General features: G+C 35.9%; 2 protein-coding genes across 2 annotated transcripts; both read right to left on the bottom strand.

Annotated features, from left to right (window-relative positions):
* Positions 1-11,760: 11,760 nt before the first annotated feature.
* Positions 11,761-13,296, bottom strand: LOC107820641 (uncharacterized). The gene is made up of 2 exons (XM_016646956.2): positions 12,342-13,296; positions 11,761-12,238 (listed from the first exon to the last, which is right to left on the bottom strand). The coding sequence occupies exons 1-2, from the start codon at positions 13,057-13,059 to the stop codon at positions 12,132-12,134; spliced, it is 825 nt and encodes a 274-aa protein (XP_016502442.1). The 5' UTR covers positions 13,060-13,296; the 3' UTR covers positions 11,761-12,131.
* Positions 13,297-17,077: 3,781 nt separating this feature from the next.
* Positions 17,078-18,120, bottom strand: LOC107820640 (stress-response A/B barrel domain-containing protein At5g22580). The gene is made up of 2 exons (XM_016646955.2): positions 17,934-18,120; positions 17,078-17,517 (listed from the first exon to the last, which is right to left on the bottom strand). The coding sequence occupies exons 1-2, from the start codon at positions 18,053-18,055 to the stop codon at positions 17,313-17,315; spliced, it is 327 nt and encodes a 108-aa protein (XP_016502441.1). The 5' UTR covers positions 18,056-18,120; the 3' UTR covers positions 17,078-17,312.
* Between the last annotated feature and the right edge of the window lie 3,541 nt (positions 18,121-21,661).

Below are 21,661 nucleotides of genomic sequence, written 5' to 3'. Positions count from 1 at the left end.
TTTCTACCAAAATCACAAATTTTCCTAAATTCTCCTCCTTAAATCGACATATAAACCTTATATTTTAGCTCACTACCAGTGGTAAACTACTTACCTTGTGTTACATGATGAAAACTCCTCAAAATCGCCCAAGAACCGAGCTCCAAAAATCCCCAATGAAAATGACGAAATGACCAAGTTCGATCCCCTTATGTTCTACCCAGTTTTCGCTTCTGCGGACATCTTTGCGCATCTGTAGCCTCGCTTTTGCAAGCCAAAATGCGCATCTGCGGAGTGCACTACCTAGCTGAAACCTCGCATCTGCAGAAGCATTTTTGCTTCTGCGCAGGCGCTTCTGCGATGGCCAATCGCGCATCTGCGGACCATCCGCTTCTGCGTCTTCATTCTCGCTTCTGTGATTTCGCAGGTGCGGGAATTTCTTTGCACCTGCGACCACTTTCTTGGCCCTTCCCGTTTCACTTCTGCGAGCTTGACCTCGCTTCTGCGATGTCGCTTCTACGACCAAGACACCGCATAAGTGATCACACCAACTGTAGCCCAGCTTCAGCGTTTCTCAAGTCCAAAAATCAATCTGTTAACCATCCGGAATTCACCCGAGGTCCTCGGGACCTTAACCAAATATACCAACACATCCTAAAATACAATATGAACTTAGTCGAGCCTTCAAATCACATCAAACAACGTTAAAACCACGAATTGCACCCCAATTCAAGCTTAATGAACTTTAGAACTTGAAACTTCTACATTTGATGCCGAAGCCTATCAAATCAAGTCCGACTGACCTCAAATTTTGCACACAAGTCATAATTGACATAACGAAGCTACTCTCATGCTTGAAACCTCAAACGGACATCGATAACATAAAAATCCACTTCAAACCAAACTTAAGAAATTTTTAAACTTTCAAAATGTTTACTTTCCATAATAAATGCCGAAATGCTCCCGGGTGATCCGATACTCAACCCGAATATACGCCCAAGTCTGAAATCATCACACGAACCTATTGGAACCTTCAAATCTCAATTCTGAGGTCGTTTACTCAAAAAGTCAAACCTTAGCAATTTCTTCCAACTTAAAGCTTCCGAAATTAGAATTTTCTTTCTAAATCAACTCCGAGCTTTCCAAAGTTCAATTCCGACCACACATACAAGTCATAATACTCGAAGTGAAGCTACTCAAGGCCTCAAACCATCGAACGATACACTAGAGATCTGTAACGCCCCAGAAAATTTCGAAGTATCTAAGTGTAAAGCCCGGTAAAGTTTGCAAAGAAAATAATATTTCATGGTATCAGACTAGGCTTACGTGTTTGAGGATTGTAGAAATTGTTCACGGCGAGCTTGTGAGCCACGGCTCGGACTTTTTGGATTGAACAATGCACCAAAAAGTAAAGGGAACTTTTTGGCGAAAAAGCGCGTTTATGCGGTCCATTATGCAACCGCAGAATCACTCTGCAGACCGCATAACGGCCGCAAAGTGAGGCAGATGATTGGGCCAGTGGTAAGCAATTATGCGGTCGACTATGCGACCGCATAACTGTTATGCGGTGCACTATGCAACCGCTAAACAGTTATGCGGACCGCATAGTGATCGCATACGCAGGCAGATTTTTGGTCATTTTGGACACCAATTATGCGGCTGATATGCGGTCGCATATGCGACCGCAGAACCTGTTCTGGAGCTTCATTTTTGGGTTTTTAAAACCCGACCCTATTTCGTTAAATACACTCTTTGGGTCATTTTTGAGGTATAATCTGATATTTTAGAGTGAGAGAGAGTGCCCTAGAGTGAGAAGGTGTTCCTCAATAATTAATTCCTCAATTCTTGCTCAAGTTTTGGAAGATTAAGGAGGGAAACTCCCTAGGTCTTTATCCTAGAGGTAAGATTCTACACCCTAACCCTCAATTTCGAATTTTGTCTAGAAATGGGTAATGAGCAAGATAATTTCTGGGCAAGAGTGTTGTTTATTTTACATACATGTATTATCAAAGAGTGTAGAAAGATTGTTGAGATATAAATGATAAAGATTGGGTTATGGGATGATGGAATCCTTCATAAAAGGACCTTGAACCTTAATCCATGCTTAGTGTTTTATAAAATGCTCAAATGAGCTGAGACCATGAATATCTTCCTAATTATGGTTTAATTTTGTTATGTCTCAAATAGATTGGGATTTCTAGAATTTTCGGAACGTTGTAGTAATTTAAGGCAAGCTCAATTGAGGCATGTTGGCTAAACTTTCTCTCTTGGAATTGAATTCCATAATGTTTCCGCGAGTTTCAAAGTATGGGTTGCGTATTAAAATGTTGTGGCTTGAATCGTATTTCAAATGAAAGCTAGTATGCCAAATTGTGTGAGAAAATATCAATATTCTTAAGACTCTTAATTGCTCATATGTGTACCTAAAGTCTTGATTGGGAATGTCTTATTGTTGATAACCTATAAAGATGGTTGGAAGTGAAATCAGTGAATTGGGAATATAAAGTGTGGCCAACGTGCCAATAGTGAAAGTTATACTTGTGACCAATGGTGCTAATGAAATGAAATAATATGAGAAAGATTATAAAATGAGCTTTGACTCAACTATTCCAAAATTGACTTCGATAATAAAATCGGCTAAAAGTTTATGAACTCAAGTGATGCCCATATGTGGTTGTTTTAGCTAATGTTATGCTTTGTAAGTCTTTTTCAATGTGTTTTGCATTCTTTTATATTCATGAGAGGAAATTGTGTATGATCTTAACTTGTGCTTCGACTGCCAATCATTTTACTCTATAAATTAGAAAGAAATCGATTGTGTTTAAAGCCTTTGTTACTAATGAATTTAAAGTTGTGATTTCCGGAATATTCTACTTGTTGATAATTAAGATGATGATCTACGAAAGGGAAGAAATGAAAGTGTGGAATATGAAATACGGCCATTGCGCCATGAATAAAGAATCATATGTATGGCCAAGAGAGCCAATGAAATAATAATGTTGTAAGTGGTTGAAAGTACGGATTAGGTGATATGTGGTGTGAAAGGTTATGAGATGTACGTATTTGTACTTTTGTTTTCAATGTGTTATGAAACCCTATGGACGGTCTATAGAACGCATAGGTATATTATGAAACACATAAGTATAGTGTGTTATGAAACCCTATGGACGGTATATGAAATGCATAGGTATATTGTGTTATGAAACCCTATGGACGGTCTATGAAACGCATAGGTATATTGTGTTATGAAACCCTATGGACGGTCTATGAAACGCATAGGTATATTGTGTTATGAAATCCTGTGGACGGTCTATGAAACGCATAGGTACATTGTGTTATGAAGTATATTGTGTTATGAAATACTGTGGACGGTCTATGAAATGCATATGTACATTGTGTTATGAAATCTTGTGGACGGTCTATGAACGCATAGGTACATTGCGATATGAAATCCTGTGGACGGTCTATGAACGCATAGGTACATTGTGGTATGTAATCCATTATGATATAAAATCCTGTGGATGGTCTATGAAACGCATAGGTGCATTGTGTATAAGAGGTATAGATGTACGGTATGAATAAACACTATGGACGGTCTATGAAACGCATAAGTGTATAATATGATATGTGAACACTAAGGACGGTCTAATGAGACACATTATTAATGCAGACAATAGGTGCCCCTTTTGTTGTCCTTGTTGTACAGGTTGTTTCAATTACATTATATTATGTGTTCGTATGGGCATTCTATTTTGAAAGAGGATTTCTAGCTATACATACTAGTGTTATTCGACAGTACTAACGTCTCTTTTGCCGGGGGCGCTGCATCTTTAATGGATGCAGGTGGTTCTATAGCAGGTGGCATTGATCAGTGATAGCAGTACACTCCTTTCAGCCGATTTGGTGAGCCCTACTTCATTTCGGGGTCATGTATCTTTTGTCTCTCATGTACTTTGTGGTTGAGGTATAGTCAGGGCCTTGTTGCCGGCATTTCCGTATTACTCTTCAGTTGTACTTAGAGGCTCCGTAGACAAGTTGTGGGTGGTATTTGATGTTCGGAATTGGATTAGAACTGTTGGTATTTGGCAACATGTTTTTCATTAAATCTATAAACTCGTAGTATTTTGGAAATATTGAATGATGCTGTTAATGGGAATGAAATGGAAGCGGTTAATGAAATCTCTTCAGTATTTGATTAACGGAGTACATCTCCTCTTTATTCACTAATGAATTTGGGTAGAATGAAATCTAATAGACTTGCTCAGTCGGGTTCACCCGGTTGAGCGCCGGTCGCGCTCCTCGGTTTTGGGGCGTGACAAGATTAAAACAATCGGTCGGGTCGTTACAGGGTCGCTCTGGTACTTGACTTCAAAGTCGTTCGGTATGCCCATAAGATTTTGGGAAAGATCCCTTCAAATCGGTCAGTTTCTTTTTCATGTTTTGGAGTATAGTTCTGTTCGTTGACTTCGCTTGTCTGTTCCCACTAGACTGGTAAGGTGTTGATAATATCTTTTTGATATTGTGATCTTCAAAGAACTTACTTACTCTGCTGCCGACGAATTGCTTTCTGTTGTCGCAAACGATCCCGCCCGATATCCCAAATCAACATATTATGTGATCCCAGATGAAGTCAATGACCTCTTTCTCCCAGACCTTCATGAGTAGTATGTACTGGGCTTTACCGGACGCCCATGGCAGGGGACCGACGATGTCCATCTCTTATTTCATAAACGAACATGGCGATTAGACTGTGTGAAGCATCTCTCCCGGTTGATAAATCATTTTGGCGTGTCTTTGACACTCGTTGCATTTTTGTACGTAGTCTTTCGCATCTTTCTCCATCTCTTTCTAGTAGTAACTGGCTCTGATTAACTTCCGAACCGGGGATTCTGCTCCCGAGTTGTTCCCACAAGTGCCCTCGTGGACCTCTCTCATGGGGTAGTCAGTCTCTCCCGGACCCAAGAACCTAGCTAGTGGGCCGAAAAAGGATCTTCTGAACAGTTTCCCCTCGACCAAGCTGAACCTGGCAGCTTCGGTGCGTAGGGCCCTCAGATCCTTAGGATCCAATGGCAATTTTCCTGTCTTCAGGTAATCTATGTATTTGTTTCTCCAAACCCAAGTCAAGCTTGGCGTGACCTTCTTCTATCACCGAGTTCATTAGTTGTACCACTGCCCCCGAGTCGAATTCATCGAAGTCGACAGACGACCCCAAGTTGGCCAGTGCATCAACCTCACTATTTTGATACCGAGGCATGTGTTGTGGAGTCCATTCCTTGAATTGGTGTAACGTTACCTGCAACTTATCCAAGTACCTCCGCATTCATTCCTCTTTTACTTCGAACGTCTGTCCCGTTGATTGATTTACGACAAGGAGGGAGTCACATTTGACCTCGATCACTTCGGCCTACAGGCTATTAGCCAGTTCTAGACCTGCAGTCATAGCTTCATACTCGGCTTCGTTGTTAGTCCCCGAAGTGAGCAGTAACTCCTTTTCGACCTCAGGTACCAAAATCGATGTAAAGTGGGCCACAAAGTCCGCCAAAATCTGAGATTTTATGGCGGTCTGGTGTTTGTACTCAATATCGTACCCGCTAATTTCTACGGCTCATTTGCCCATCCGACCCGAGAGCTTGGGTGTATGCATTACATTCTTCAGCGAATAGGAGGTCACGACACATATGAGGTGGCGTTAAAAGTACGGTTTCAATTTCCTAGAAGCGCTTAGTAAGGTGAGCGCTAATTTTTCTAAGTGCGGATACCTAGTTTCGTACTAACATAATAAATAGGAAATTATGTACCTGCTTCTTCCCGAACCAGGACACCACTTAATGCCACCTCGAAAACCGCCAAGTAGAGGTATAACTATTCGTCCGCTTTCGCAGTGTGCAGCAAGGGAGGGCTCGATAGGTATTGCTTGAGTTCTTCTAAAGCTTGCTGGCATTCCGGTGTCTAAGAGAAGTTGTTCTTTTTTTTCAATAGCGAGAAAACTGATGGCTCTTATCCGACGATCTTGAAATGAACTTGCCCAATGCGGCTATCAGCCCAGTCAACCTTTGTACTGCCTTAACATTGTAGACTATGGTGATGTCTTCTATGGCCTTTATTTTTTCCGGATTGATCTCTATTCCCTAATTAGATACCATGAACCCAAGAAACTTTCCCGAGCTGACCCCAAATGCACACTTCTCCGGGTTTAGCTTCATGTTGTACTTTATCAATATGTCGAAGGTCTTCTGCAAATGTTTCAAATGGTCCTCTGCTCGGAGGGATTAACCAACATATCATCAATATAATCTTCCATTGATTTCCTTATTTGTTCTTCGAACATCCGGTTAACTAGGCGTTGGTATGTGGCAACGGCGTCCGAACGGCATTACATTTTAACAGTAGGTGCCGAATTTTAATATGAAAGAAGTTTTTTCTTGATCGCCTGCGTCCATCTGAATTTCATTGTAATCGAAATAAGCGTCGAGAAAAACTAGTATCTCGTGTCTGGCTGTCGCATCAATCATTCGATCGATGTTAGGCAAAGGGAAAGAGTCCTTCGGACATGCCTTGTTCAGATCCTTATAATCTACACACATCTTAAGTTTATTTCCTTTTTTAGGCATGACGATTACGTTAGCTAACTAATCCAAGTATTTAACTTTCTGGATGGATCCTATTTTCAGAAGTTTAAATACCTCGTCTTTGATGAATGTGTGTTTGATCTCAGACTGTGGCCTTCTCTTCTTCTTAACCGGATGGAACTTTGGATCCAAGCTCAATTTGTGAGTTGTTACCTCCGGTGCAATCCCTGTCATGTCTAGATGGGACCAGGCAAAATTATCGGCATTATCTTTAAGAAAATCAATAAGTTTTTTCCTGAGCTCGGGGGTTAATCCCGTACCTAAGTATACCTTTCGATCCGGTAGGTGCTCGATCAATATAATCTGCTCCAACTCCTCGATCATCGATTTGGTGGTGTCAGTGTCATCGGGTGCTATGAAAGATCTCGGGACGTTGTAATTATCCTCATCATCCGCTCCGTGCTCCTTCTAATTTTCCAGCTCGATTGAGGCTGGTATCATTGATTGCTATTTTGTTTATTTTTCTTTGGCCGGTTCCCTCCCTCGCAGACGGCTATTCTCCGTAGACTGTTTTGACTCCTCCTAGAGTGGGAAATTTCAGTGCCTGATGTAAGGTCGAAGGACCACTCTCATGTTGTGAACCTGTGGCCTTCCGAACAAGCTTGTACCTCATATCCCCTTCGATCATGTAGAACTTTGTTTCTTGAGTAGTCCCGGCAGTGTTTACCAATAAAGTTATCTCACCCTTCGATCACCCAGTTATTCTACGACCCTCGATCTGATGATGTTGGCCGAGCTACCTGGATCAATCAACACACGTTTAACCCGAGATTTATTGATAAGTATGGATATTACCAGTGCATCATTGTGAGGCTGGACGATGCCCTCGGCGTCTTCGTCGCTGAATGAGATGGCTCCTTCCGGGACGTAATCCCAGGTGAGTTTTTCTCTCGTGAGAGAAACTTTGGTGCATTTTATCATTGCCCCTTGGGAGACATCAACACCACCAATGATCATGTTGATTACGTGTTGGGGCTCCTCTAGTTCGACCTGTTTGTTGGCGTCCCTATTTATGAAGTGGTTTTTGGCTCGCTCGCTTAGGAATTCTCGAAGGTACCCATAGTTGAACAATCGAGCTACTTCTTATCTTAGCTGTCTACAATCTTTGATCATATGACCGTGAGTACCGTGGTACTTACACACCAAGCTAGGATCTCTCTGGGCAGGGTCGGACTGCAGTGGTCTTGGCCACTTAGTCTTTTTGATGCGTCCTATGGCCGATACTATACTTGTAATGTCGATGTTGAAATTATACTCTGATAATATAGGTGCCTCCCTACTCTCGAGCGGCCTGTCAAACCCGTCTTGCTCATCAGGCCTCGGTTGCTGGGTCCTCGATCATTTTTCTTGTCGTTCCTTGTCGGGTGGCGCCCGAATCCGTTTCCTCTCCGATCAACGTCGTATAGTTGGTATCAATATCGGACCGGCCTTAGCTCTTGATCGATGATTCTATTAGACCTATCATTGGTTCTGATGGGGTAAACAGACCCCGAAGGGACCCCGAGTTGGTCGTCTTCGACTCTGATCTTCGACTGGTGCCTATTGTAGACGTCGACCCAAGTGACTACCGGGTACTCCACTAAGTTTTGCTTTAGCTGTTGAGAAGCCACGGAACTTCGGGGGTTGAGCCCTTGAGTAAATGCCTGAACGGCCCAATCATCCGCGACCGATGGCAGATCCATCCGTTCTATCTGGAACCTCGACACGAATTCCATGAGCATCTCGTTATCCCTCTGCTTGACCTTGAAAAGGTCTGGCTTCCTTGTCTCGACCTTGATGGAGTCGGCGTATGCCTTTATGAAAGCATTTGAAAGCATAGCAAATGAGTCAATAGAATTCTGAGGCAAGATGTGATACCATATCATTGCTCCTATGCACAAAGTTTCCCCAAATGTTTTCAGTAACACCAACTCAATTTAGTCGTCTTCTAAGTCATTCCCTTTGATTGCGCATGTATAGGAGGTTACATGCTCATTTAGATCCGTGGTTCCATTATACTGGGGAATGTCGAGCATTCGAAACCTCTTCGGGATCGGCTTCGGTGCTGTGCTCGGGGGGAAAGGATTCTGAATGAACTTTTTGGAATCTGTCCCCTTCAATATCAACGGCACTCCCGAGATCTGATCGATCCTGGAGTTATATGTTTCCACTTTCTTCTTATTGTAGTCAATCTTTTTCTCGCCAGACTTCACCTGTTTTATCAATGCTTCGAGTATCTTCATCACCTCGGAAGTTTCCCGGGACCGAACTCATCTAGTTCCACTGCGACTTGTTCATCCCTTCGAGAATTTTCCCGGGATTGCTCAGGCTCAACCCTATTAGGGGCATGGCTCTAGTTCTGTAATTGTGCTATCGCCGCTTGCTAAGTCTGCAACATTTCAAAAATCAATCGGAGCCTCACCTCATCACCTTTACCTTCAGGCGCCTCCCGAACCGCTGGTCGGGGTCCTCCGAGAACGCTGTTTTCGGGATCAGTCGGTAGATTGATATTGATGGCAACCTGTGAGTTAGCATTGACCGGGTCGGTGGCTAGGACACTATTGGGATCAACAAGGGGCACATCATTGCTAGGTATCACGTTATTGTTCTCGCCGTAATGGCCTGACTCAGCGTCAACGTTTAAGTGAGAAAACTGAGCATTTGACATCCTTAGGCGAACGTGGAATCAAAACTTCAAAGAACACGCGTAAATCATGGTGTATTATGGAGATTCGTATCAAATCACCACTATTATCCTTAGTCCCATGGTGGGCGCCAAACTGTTTACCCTAAAAAATAAGTAACAATTAAATTTGTACGCGGTTAAAAGATATGTGATTTAATTTAATACGAATGATCTAAGAGTAGCAAGTAATAAATTTAAAAAAAAAAATGAACGATCAAATCAATTGTAATGTGGTGATCAAGCCTGATCCTAAGTTGAATATTGAAGTTCGACCTCGATCGGACCCTCGATATAAGCTCGGTTATGATTAAAGAAGAGATAACTTAAGAACATTTTGAATAGTAGCTAGAAGACAAAAATGAACTTTTATATTGCTTTGGTTCGCATGTCAACGGTATGTCAAAATAAAAGAAACTTTTCCATTTATATAGTAGGAGAGTTTTAGTCCTTGTACAAGTCTAAATAAGGTAAAAATCTTCTTTTTTCGGTAAATGCCGATCCGCAGTTGATATCGGGCGGGATTCACGCCGTAATATCCGGTTGAGGGCGAATATTACGGCTCTCCACTTGTCATGCATAATTGTTCCCCTTTTTCCGTGGTTTAGAAACTTTACTTGATCTAGGTCTATTATTTTGTCGTGCCCGATCCCAGATATATCGTTCACTCCTCCCGAGTCCCGATACATAATCGTTCCCCTTTTCCCGTGGTTTAGAAACTTTACTTGATCTAGGTCCATTATTTTGCCGTGCCCGATCCTAAATACATCGTTCACTCCTCCCGAGTCCCGATACGAGGGGTCCTTCGGCCTTGTTTGTAGTCGCGTCGAACCATGCTTCCCTGTTGTTCCCTTACTGGGGAATCGGAAAAAACTTTGCCCCCCTTTTTTTCCCCTTCACAACTATAATAATCCTAGGAGGACAAAAACAGTGATTTCTTTCTTTGCTCATCACTCTCCCCCAAATTCAGTTTCTTTCATTTTCTACAACTCATTTCTTCTACAATATGATTACGAAGCAGGCAAAAAAATATTGCAAGAAGAAGGTGCTTAGCTGTGACAGAGCATTGTGCAATTCCGAACTTCAGCACCAATGCTTAAAACATTCAAGTTCAAAATGAGGTAAATGAGAATTCAATGCTGAAGGAAGTATTCCTACACTGTCTATATGTTTGGCAGTGCAAAGATCTTCTACACAATCAGTGAAGTCAGTTCAACTAATTATAATAAGTCATTTACTACTTTTATCAGGTTACTGATTAATATTTATCATTGAGATCTACTTGTAAGCTAAGTTGCTCCGACACGACAGTTTAGGTGCCGCAGCCATATCGATACAATATTAGTATGGGTGTAGGTAAGGGATCCGTACCGGATCTGGTTAAATAATTTTGGATACTTTGAACACGACGGATGGAAAATTTTGAGACAATATACAATTTGATTCTTGAAATCAGAACCAAAACTAGGGTAAATTTGAAGAAAATAACATTCCCTTATCTAGGAAATCAATCTTTTACTTATCTAAAACTTGAAAATAAAAAAATAAGTCCACAATTTATAATCTATACATAAGTATTCCACAAAATTTCTTATAATTTAGAGATATTTTATATTTTTATTTTTTTAAATTATTTTTAGCCGGATCCCCGCACTCGTATCCGTACTAGGATCCATATCCCTGAATCTTAGAATTTACATCTCGAAGGATCTGACTTCTAGATTCGCACCCGTGTCGGACACCCGCATCCATGTCCGAGCAACTTAGCTTGTAAGTACATTATAAAAAACCTGATTACGTAAATTTTTAAATTTTTGCACTTTACCCCATCAAAGCTGTAATGATGTTTCAACAAGGCGAAAAATAATCAAAAATCAACTTCAGAACTCCAATTTCAGGAGGCCAAGAAAGAGAAATTTACAGCATAATCCTTTTCTTCAGAAACATATTATCAGAAAGAGGGTCCATAATCGATTATGCTATCCCTAATCGAGAAAACTCTGAAGCCAAAGCGAAAATATATTGTCGTTTGAGATGCAAAAGGATCAGTACATGCATTAAATTACTAGTACTATGAAACATTTGAGTCTCTTGGTCATTCAACCTAAAAGAACTTGTTTCTAAACAAGAATATTTCATCATATTTTCACTGTTTTGAACTAATGTAACCTTTGGTATTTATCTCAACAAATTCTCACCTCACTCCAGAAGACAACTCTTCTATAATCACAAGATAGGATACCATATTTTGGTTGCCTCAAAATTGGTCCCTACCACATGCATATTTCTAGAAAAAATGTGGATTCATATAACTTTTTGCAAACAATGACATGACTTTACAGCATAATGAAAAAGCTTAAATTCAACAATGCATTCATCTAAAGGGCTGTAAATGTCCCTACATGTTCCATAAGTTGCTCAATTCAAAAAGTTTAGACACAATAAGTGGAAAAAGGCAACACACCACTAGTAATTTTCAGTAGACATATATTGATAAAGTATTATCCAGGAAATCTCCATCCCCTTTTTAGTACAAAATGATTGCACAATGTCATATAGTACAATGTACATCCTCAAATATATTGTTCATTACAAATTCTCATTCTTTGGAAATGAAAGTAAATTAAATACATCTTGTTTTTGCAACAAAGGAAAGAACTTAGTTATCTTAAAACCACTTCAAGAAGATCCAAAAATCAAAGAAGGCAGCCTAGTATATTAAGCTTCCGCTATGCGCAGAATTCGGAAAGAGTCAGACCATAAGGGCCTATTGTACACAGTCTTAATTTGCATTTCTGCAAAAAACTGTTTCCACGACTCGAATCCGTGACCTCCTAATCACATGGCAGCAACTTTACCAATTACGCCACGACTGACTCGAGAAGATCCATTACAACAATTAAGCAAAGCAAAGAGAAGAGCATAATACCACTAGGTTTTGGAATTAGACCAGCAGAAACCTCTACCCCTGCATAAAAAACACCAAAATAAGAGCCAACACAATTATTTGACTAGAAAAAAAGGAAGTTTTGAGTGTAAGAACTTCTGATTTATGAGATAAGAGAACTTACTACATTGGGTTACATGGCAAAGACATCTCAATCCAACTCCACAATTACCATAAGGCTTTCTACACTCATCACAAGGATTTGGTACATGGTCAATATCCCAAGATATCCTTGTCCCTAACTCAAGTTTCTCACTTTTCCCATCTTGAGAATTGCTTTTATAAACTCTTCTATAATGTGAACAGTTCAAATCTTTAGGATGAAACTCATTTCCCAAATCTTGAACATCATCAACCATCAAACAAGAAGATGACCTTTGTGTTATTAGACCTTCTTTACACAACTTTAAAGAAGAATCTTTCTCATTTTTCAAGTAAGGACAATTTTGAAAAGTTGATGTATTTCCCTTAGGATTTAAGCAGTTGAATAGGAGTAATGAGTTAGGCTTAGGGGGAGGAGGAAATCCAAAAGATAAATCTTTTGGAGATACATAATGAGATGAAGTAGAACAAGAACTATGAGAAAGAGTAAGCACTTTATTTTTGTAATCAATTGAAGAAACTTGGAATAGGCCAAGAGAAGTTCTATAGTATAAAATCTCTGATCTACAATAGACCATATTTTTCAAGAAAGATGAATCTGTTGAGTTTTGAGAAACAAAGGGCTCTTCAATTCTAATATTACCACAGTAGTTTTTTGCTGCTTGTGCTTCTTGAGACATGTAAAAGTTCAAAGAAAGGAAAAAGACTATAAAATGAACTTTCTTGATCAAGATTTCCATGTTTTCCTTACTTTCTTTTCTTACTCTGAAAAGACTATTGTACTGCAGCTTCAAAAATGGAGTTTTTGACAATGAGAATATGCAAAATAGATGAAAGGCTGTAAAAGGAGGAATCAAAGAATCTAACTTTTCCTCTTTGCTGGAAAAAAATTCTACCTTTTGTTACTGTGATATTCTTTGAGCTAAACAAAATTCTGGAATAAAATATTATCACCTTTTTATCTGAAATGCTTTGTTGACCTTAAAACCTGCCCATGGTAATACTTCCTTTTCACAACAAAAATTTTCACCCTTTTCCTTTCCACATCTAAATTTGGACATAGATTTCTTCTCTTTTTCTAAAACATGATTTTTTGGATGGATATTTTCTGATTAATGATGTTTCCGTTGCCTTGTTACCTTATTGTTATTATTGTTTGTTAATTATGTCATTTTTAATGTTTTTGAGTTGGGTCTATCGAAAATAATTTCTCTACCTTTATAAGATAGGAGTAAGGTATGCATACACATTATAGTTAAAAATTTTGTGGGATTTCACTTGTGTTGTTGTATTTTCTGATTAGTGATAATAGAAGCAACATATGGCAGACAAACTTTGGTATAATGGGGTCAGTATGATATATTAGAAGATAAATTTTAGCATGTAGATAGCTAGCATAGGTAATGAAAAGTCAAAAGTTAAATTTGTTCTCTAGTTCAGTGATTATTTTATAATCATTATTAGTCACAAGATATTGAAAAAGACTCATGAAAGGATATCAGATATTGCTAGATACTTCATAGTACAGACTACAGAATACATGTCTTAACCCATCCACAATACAAACACTTGATCCTCAAATAGCCCCAAAACATCCTAAAAAATCAAACCATATTGAATCAAAATCATAATGCTAGTTTGTTGTGTCATTGATCCGAGGAGCTTGAAAGTAATAGTAGGGAAATCCAATACCACAGCCTTGTCAATTACAGTGGCGAAAGTAGCCGAAAATTCGACATAAATTAGATGACTAACATAAGTTTTAGAGTAATGTTATTATGAAAGCATGAGTGTAAGCATCTAATGGCTTTCAGTATCTTTTCCCCTGCCATTTTAATTTTACTACATTAAAATGTGTGATTATATCCGTTTGTCCATAAAAATAATTCTCTTTCTCAAAAACAAATTTCAAAAATGTGTTTGTCCATGAAATTTTGTAATTTTTTGAGAATTTTTCGAAAATGCGTTTTTCAAAATATTCAGGAAAACTTTTTTTCTCACTTACAATATTGCAACTAGGGGTGTTCATGGTTCAGTTTAGATCGATTTTTCCCTAAAAAGAAACCAAATCAAGTAAGCCATTTTTTTAAATATTTGAACCAAACCAAAATAATTAAGTCATTTTTTTATCGATTTGGTTTATGTCGATTTTTCGGTTTCGATTATTTATCATTTTTTTTAAATATGAGACATACACTATCAAACACATATTCCGTCGACTATATTTTTAACATAACACTATCAAACTAATTGCTCTTTGAGAATGTATCATTTCCCAAGATATATTAATAATAATTGAATCAAATATTGATGAATAATTTAAAGACTCAAGTAAAAATAGATTATTTTTATCATGAAGTAGATTATTGTACTTAGCAAAAGAAAACTATCAATCAAACTAGAATGTAAAGAAAAAGAACTAGGTTATTATAATAGCAAAGAATTAGACTAAAAATGCAAACTATTAACATATACCATAAAATTTTAGAATGTATATAGGTGTAATAATAAATTTTAAATATGTAATTCTATAGTCGATTTGGTTCGATTTTTTCCTGTTATTTTTTTATTAAAATCAAAATCAAACCAAATTTGATCGGTTTTTAAAATTCAAAACCAAAATCTAACCAAATAAAACCAAAAAATGTGTCGATTTTTTTGGCCAGTTTGGGTTGGTTTTCGACTTGGTTCGCTTTTCGGATTTTTATGAACACCCCTAACTACAATATTTTTTCAAATGAAATGCATATTCAAGCATAAGTTCAAATTGCAAATACTATTTTGTAACTCAACCCCAAATACTATTTTTTTCAAAAATTATAATTCTTATGTCGAAACGCTTACTAAAATGACCTATTGAGAAAATGTATTCAATGACTTACCAAACAAAGGAACTTGACAGTATCCATTTCTAAAGTAAGCTTTTCCAACTATTTAAAAATGTCCTCGACCACCACATCTTCCTTGAACTTCACCAAGATCAAATCCTTGAATTCATCAGCTATGGCTGCTAGTTATTGGTAAACCAATGAAACAAAAATGGCCTCCCAAAGCCGCCTATACATAAACGGTAAAAACTTAAGAGTTTTGGTATTGAATCCATTATATTTTTAAAGTTATGAGTTCATATTTACTATTTATTGTAATTTTAATAAATTTTTACCTATAAATTTATATTTTGCGTCGAAAGTATTAAATTCAGATGAACCCGATATTACAGTATAATTTATTATGGTTAAGTCATGAGAATGTGTACTAATTAATTTTGATTTAGTAATAAGATTGTTTATGAATACTTCTATGTATTCAGACTAACATTGCACATGCAGTTGTCAGTTGAGATGTCCTTGAGGTGTACTTGTGTTTTGTTTTAAGATACAGGATAATCTAGGTAAGTGTTTAGCTAAGTACTTAGCGGGCGTTTGGACATAAGAATTGTGAAATTCCAAAATAAGTAAAAAAAATTCAAGTGAAATGGTATTTAAAAAGTAGAAGTTGTATTTGGACGTAAATACATTTTGGAGCTATTTTTGAAATCTTTATGAATGATTTGAAATGAAAATTTAGAAAAATAATTTTTTGGAGTTTTTTAAATTTTTAAAAAATTCATAAATTCATCTTCAAGTAAAATTTAAAATTTTCATGGACAAATACTCCGCAAAAAGTAAAAAGATTTCGAAAAAAGTAAATTTTATTTTATGGCCAACCAGGCCCTTAATCTTTTTGGCCAATTAGTCACTTGATAAGACATGATATGTTTTCACAGGTATTTGTCATTTCTCACACTTATATTTTATGGCGGTTCTATTATTACTGAAAATTTCTGAATGCACCTTTCAGTGTCGATGTAGCACAGAAAGTATGGTTATTCTCTTGGAGGCATATGAGATGCAAAAAGTAAGATAAAGTTAACTAATATGCACAAGTGTCATTTTTTAATTGGAAACTAAATAGTTAAGTAGAGTTCGAAATAACCAAAGGGCAAAATACAAGTGTATAACTGCAAATCCAAGACAAATCTTATTAAGGAGTATTTATGTATTTTCCCGAATATATAATGAACATAGTGAAATATCAATGCCAATAAAAAGCTTAAAAATCTCAAATGCCAACACATTTTAATAAAAATTTAATTTATGGGTTCAATAATATACAACATTATTGTTTTTAGTTGTTTAATGTTTGATATGCGGTTTGCAACTCGCGGATCTTCCGTTTTTTGTTTATTCATTCTGTTTCCCAAAACTCACTAGCCGGATTAAGTTAGATTTGGGCCAAGCAGTGCCGGAGCCACATGTATTAGTGACACTCCTTAGTCAAAAAATTACACCGTATAGTTTGTTTTTTTTTAATTTTATATATACTACTTCCTCCATTTCAAAAAAATTATTTTTGTTTGAATTGGCACAAAATTTAATAAAGAAGAGAAGACTTTTGAGATATGTGATCTTAAATAAGTCATAGCATTTGTGTGATTGTAAAACTTTTGAAATCTGTGGTATGAAGCCCGTCATATCATTTGTGTGACTATAAATGCTTCTTATTAAGAAAATAAGGAAATAGTGTCAATGTTTTTGAAAAAGGAGTACATATTGGCATCCCTTGGCTTCGTCGTAGGTTTACTTCTTTATATTTTGACCCTATTAGTAAAAATCATGGCTCCGTCACTAACACCAAATAGGCCCATATAAGTGGGTAAAACACTCCTTGTTGATACTTCATAATGATATGTTAGAAGATGTCTTAACCATCCACAACTTTGGGAAGTATGTATTAAGCCTTTATTGCAAGATACTTCATAGACGTGATAGATTAAATGTCTTAACCATCCACAATTTGGGAAGCAAAGATAATAGATTGTTCACATTGCACACACTAGAACAGTTGAACTTCAAACAGCCAAATAACATCCTAAACAAATCAAACCATATTGAAACATAGATGCACACATACAACTAGCTTTTTTTATTTTTTTGTGACAATGATCATATGGTCAAGCTGGAGCAGGAGCTTTAACAGAAATAGCAGGGAAATCCAGTAGCACAGCCTTGTCAATTACAGTGGAGAAAGTAGCAGAAAATTCCACATGATTTGGGTGACTAACAAATGTAGTATAGTCATCTTTGTTACTGAATGTCATCAAGAAAGCATGAGTGAAACCTTGTCTTAGCATCTCGTGGCTTTCAGCATCTTTTCCCCTGCCACAAGTTGTAGAAACCATTTTAATTTACAATCATCACAACAATGTGCAAGTAAAAGAGCAGCTCGGTATACTAAGCTTCCGTTGTGCACGGAGTCCGAAAAAGAGTCAGACCAAGATCACATTTGATCTTATGTATGCAACATTATCTTGCATTTATGCACGAGGGACTTGAACCTGTGACCTCCCGGTCATACGACGACAACTTTTACCGTTGCGCCAAGACTTACCTTCTATGTATCAGCTATGTTGCTCCAACTCTCCTTAAATATTTCCAGTTGCATATCGAATCCTCCTAAAGTAGTGTATTTTTGAAGAATCCGACACGAGTGCGGTAATATTTTGAAGAGTCCGTGCAACATAATGTATCAGTATATATAAAAATGACCATAAAAAATGTATTCAATGACTTACCAAACAAAAGACTTGACAATATCCATTTCTTGAACAAGCTTTTCCAATCCTTTTAGAATGTCCTCCACCACCACATCTTCCTTGAACTTCACCAAAACCAAATGCTTGAATTCATCAGCCATGGCTAGTTAATTAGTAAACCAATGAAGCAAAATGGTTCACCAAAAGACACCTATATATACACCCAACATTCCTTTTCTGTCAACTTCAACAGTCTGTCACCACTCATGCAGGGGCAAGTGTAGCTTATAGGTATCGAGTTCATTTAAATTCAGTACCTTTGATGCAGAGTATAAATCTATATGTAAAAATTACTAAAATTAAAGTAAATATCATATGCGAACCCGTATCTTTAAAAATATAATAGATTTAAGACTAAGAATCTTAAAAGTTGAACTCATAAAACTTAAATCTTATATTTTTATGTACACTCATGACATACACATTTTTTTGTACCATGAAGTCAAGTCTCTCATTTACAAGACAATATCTGCAAAACAATATATGGAAAAAGGTACATTAGCTGCATGGGACAATAGTCCAACTAACCTGTAATTTTCATGTCTTCACCCTAATTGTCCTAACCTTTGCTTTTCAAAAAGAAGTGGGGTCACTCTGAACCATTTTTCTTGGAATTTGAGGACTGGTTTTCAAAATGCAACATCATAGTGAGAAACAACTGCTATTATTATTTCTCAGGCGTTTGGACATAAAAATTGTATTATAATTTTTAAAAAAAAGTAGTATTTGAAATTCAGTTGAAAAATGATTTTTAAAATTTAAAATTATATTTGGAGATGCGTTTCACTTGAAAAAATATTTCAGTTTTGTGGGTGGAGAAAAAAAATTCTGAAAATTTTGTTGAAAAATTCATTTTCGAAAAAAATTTTAAAACTTGTAAAATTTCATGAACAAACATATTTTTTAAAAAGAAAATTGAAAAAAAGAAAAAAAATTATGGACAAACGGACCTAAAGTGAAAGCTATTCTCTTTTCATTTAGTCCTCATTTTTTCTTTTGCTTTAAGTTGAGCATGCCATGTTCATTTACTGGACTTTTCTCTATGGCCCTTCTTTGAGCTATCTAATTTATGATTGAGTTTTGATATGGAAATCATTGACATAACATCACTTAATTTAAGGAATATGACCTGAGGCTTTTCTTTCAAATAATTGGTATGTTGTTGAATTATTAAAAGGTTATACACTATAGAGATTTTCCATGTTCTTTATTATGCTCGAAATTAGATTTTCAGTATCATATGCTTGTATTCCAGTATGTTACAGTAATGTTAGTACAAGAAAGCGAACAATTGACCGTATATTAAAAATAAATCTTCATCTATTTAGAACCCTTGATTTGGCAGTAGTCTATAGAAAAAACCCTTGATATTTTAAGGGGTATTATCATTATTAGCCCGCGTCAAACTAAGTGATTATTGCATTAAAGTCATAAACCAATTCAGTAACCAAATAATGCATCAATTATCTCTATGTTTAGCATAAAATGAAAACCATCAAAGAACAATTCAATTCGAGATTTTTACATGGCTGAGCATTTTTTAAAAATTATTTAACAAAATGATATTAATTTTAGTTTATTCCATAAATAGCAAAAAAAATTTACAATCTTAGAATACTGTAAAGATTATGCCACAATTAATGAATGCACAAATTAAGGAATGCCACTAAATAAGAAATTTAATATAACTGGCTTTTCTGTATCTCACGTTAGGTTTGGGTGGTGGGATTATTTTTTAATCTACATAAATTCTTTTCAAATCTTACCTAATAATTTTGTTATTCCAATTTTTTTCTGCCTTCACGCTACTTCTTCTTTGTATATACATACATTTATATTTATAATTTATACATTACCGCATATATGACTTGTAAGCACATATATAAAAAAAATGTATCATTTATGTATTTTGGGTATAATCTAAATATAATTTATGTATATTCGACATGAAATATTTTTTGGACTTCTCCATGTCTTTGCAAACATAATAAAATATAATATATATTTCATAATGATATACACAGTGTATATATTTCAATGTAATTATTTTTTAAAAATACGTGGTATATTCAACGTTGTAGTATTGTTTTAACTGTTATCCTCAATATATATAAGAGTAATATTTGATATTATTTTATAATTGTTTGATTTCATATGTATATTATTATACATTATATATTCTAGATTTATTAGTTTCATATTTTATAAATGATACAAAATGAAAGAAAATATATAAGGAGAATATTTTATAGCAAGAAAAAAGAAGAGATTATTTGGATAGTTACAAACGTGATTCTCGGTCCACCAACAAATTTATAACATGTTAAAACAGAATGTGTAATATCCTAATTTGAATTATAAAAGAAAAAATTATAGGCCATTATGTTTCATTTTCTTTAGAAAATAATTAAACAGATCCTTAAATTTAGGTGTATGATTCATTGCCTTTGTTTGAGAAGGAATCTTTGGGGATTTAATTATGGGCGTAAAAATAGGAATAATATGTTAGGGTTGATTATTATCTAGCTTGATTTTAGGAATTTTTATTGAATCTGCTATGCTATGTTAATATTCAGGTGTCGACAATTAACTATGCGGCTACAGATATGCAAATTTTCTTTAAATATTGTCTAGTTATGTTTTTTGCCCCATAAATTCAAACCGGCGCCAACAATTGTCACATACGATAAAAGTGAAAAGCGCTTGTTATTTTTGAAGGAGCAAATCCCAAAAGATATTCGACATGCTCTATGGACTAAGGTTCATCAATACTGGATTACGGAAATGTAACAAAAAAGATACTATTTATCAATAATTAGCCATTTTAATCATGCTATTAAAAATAATTCAAAAAATTATTAATGATATACAATATTCAAAAAACATAGGCAAATCAATTTTTTTTTAATGGGTATTGTTTTGATTAGTTGAAAACACATAAATGAGGTAATATACCAAATTTGAGAAAGTTTGAAGATGAATTAGACTAGTTTGGAGTCAAAATTGATTACCAATGATATCAATATTTAAAAAAACAATTAGGCAAAATTAGGCAAAAAGAATTTTATTTCAATGGGTACGGTTGGAATTCATTGAAAACATATAGATGGGGCAATATATAAAATTTGAGCAAGATTGGAGGTGATTTGGACTGCTTTGGTATCAAAATTCGTAGTTAAAATCGAGTTTTAATAAATTCTTCTACAGTACATGTATAAACATGTATCATGCATATATATTACACATATGTATACATGGATATATATGTGATATAAATATCATACATATGTGATACACATATCATCTTTTTCTATATTCATCTTCTACTTCGAATTTTCAATTCAAACAACCTCAAAGCTCTACCAAATCATCCCAAAACGGAGATTCAAATTCCTTAAGATGTACCTAATCCATTCCAACAATACCCACTCAGAAGAAAATAAAAACTTGATCTTTTTTTGCTACAAATAGCTAATTGGCTAATATAATAACTAGTTGACTAATATTGGTAATATTTTATAAATTGACTAATTTTTATAATAACTTACTTATGGGCGGATATAACTAGTAGTTTTCGAGAAATGGCAAATAGAAGATTTTCTCACTAAGGAACGAAAAGTTGGAAATAAAATCCATCTGAAGAAAAATTGAAATTCTTGCTTTTTCAAAACGGAATCGGGCCAAAAATGCTCCTCAACTATTGAAAA

The sequence above is a fragment of the Nicotiana tabacum genome, chromosome 9 (assembly GCF_000715075.1).
Source record: "Nicotiana tabacum cultivar K326 chromosome 9, ASM71507v2, whole genome shotgun sequence".
Classification (NCBI taxonomy): domain Eukaryota; kingdom Viridiplantae; phylum Streptophyta; class Magnoliopsida; order Solanales; family Solanaceae; genus Nicotiana; species Nicotiana tabacum.
The sequence above is the reverse complement of the archived record's forward strand: the minus strand, read 5'-3'. Positions and strand labels throughout refer to the sequence as shown.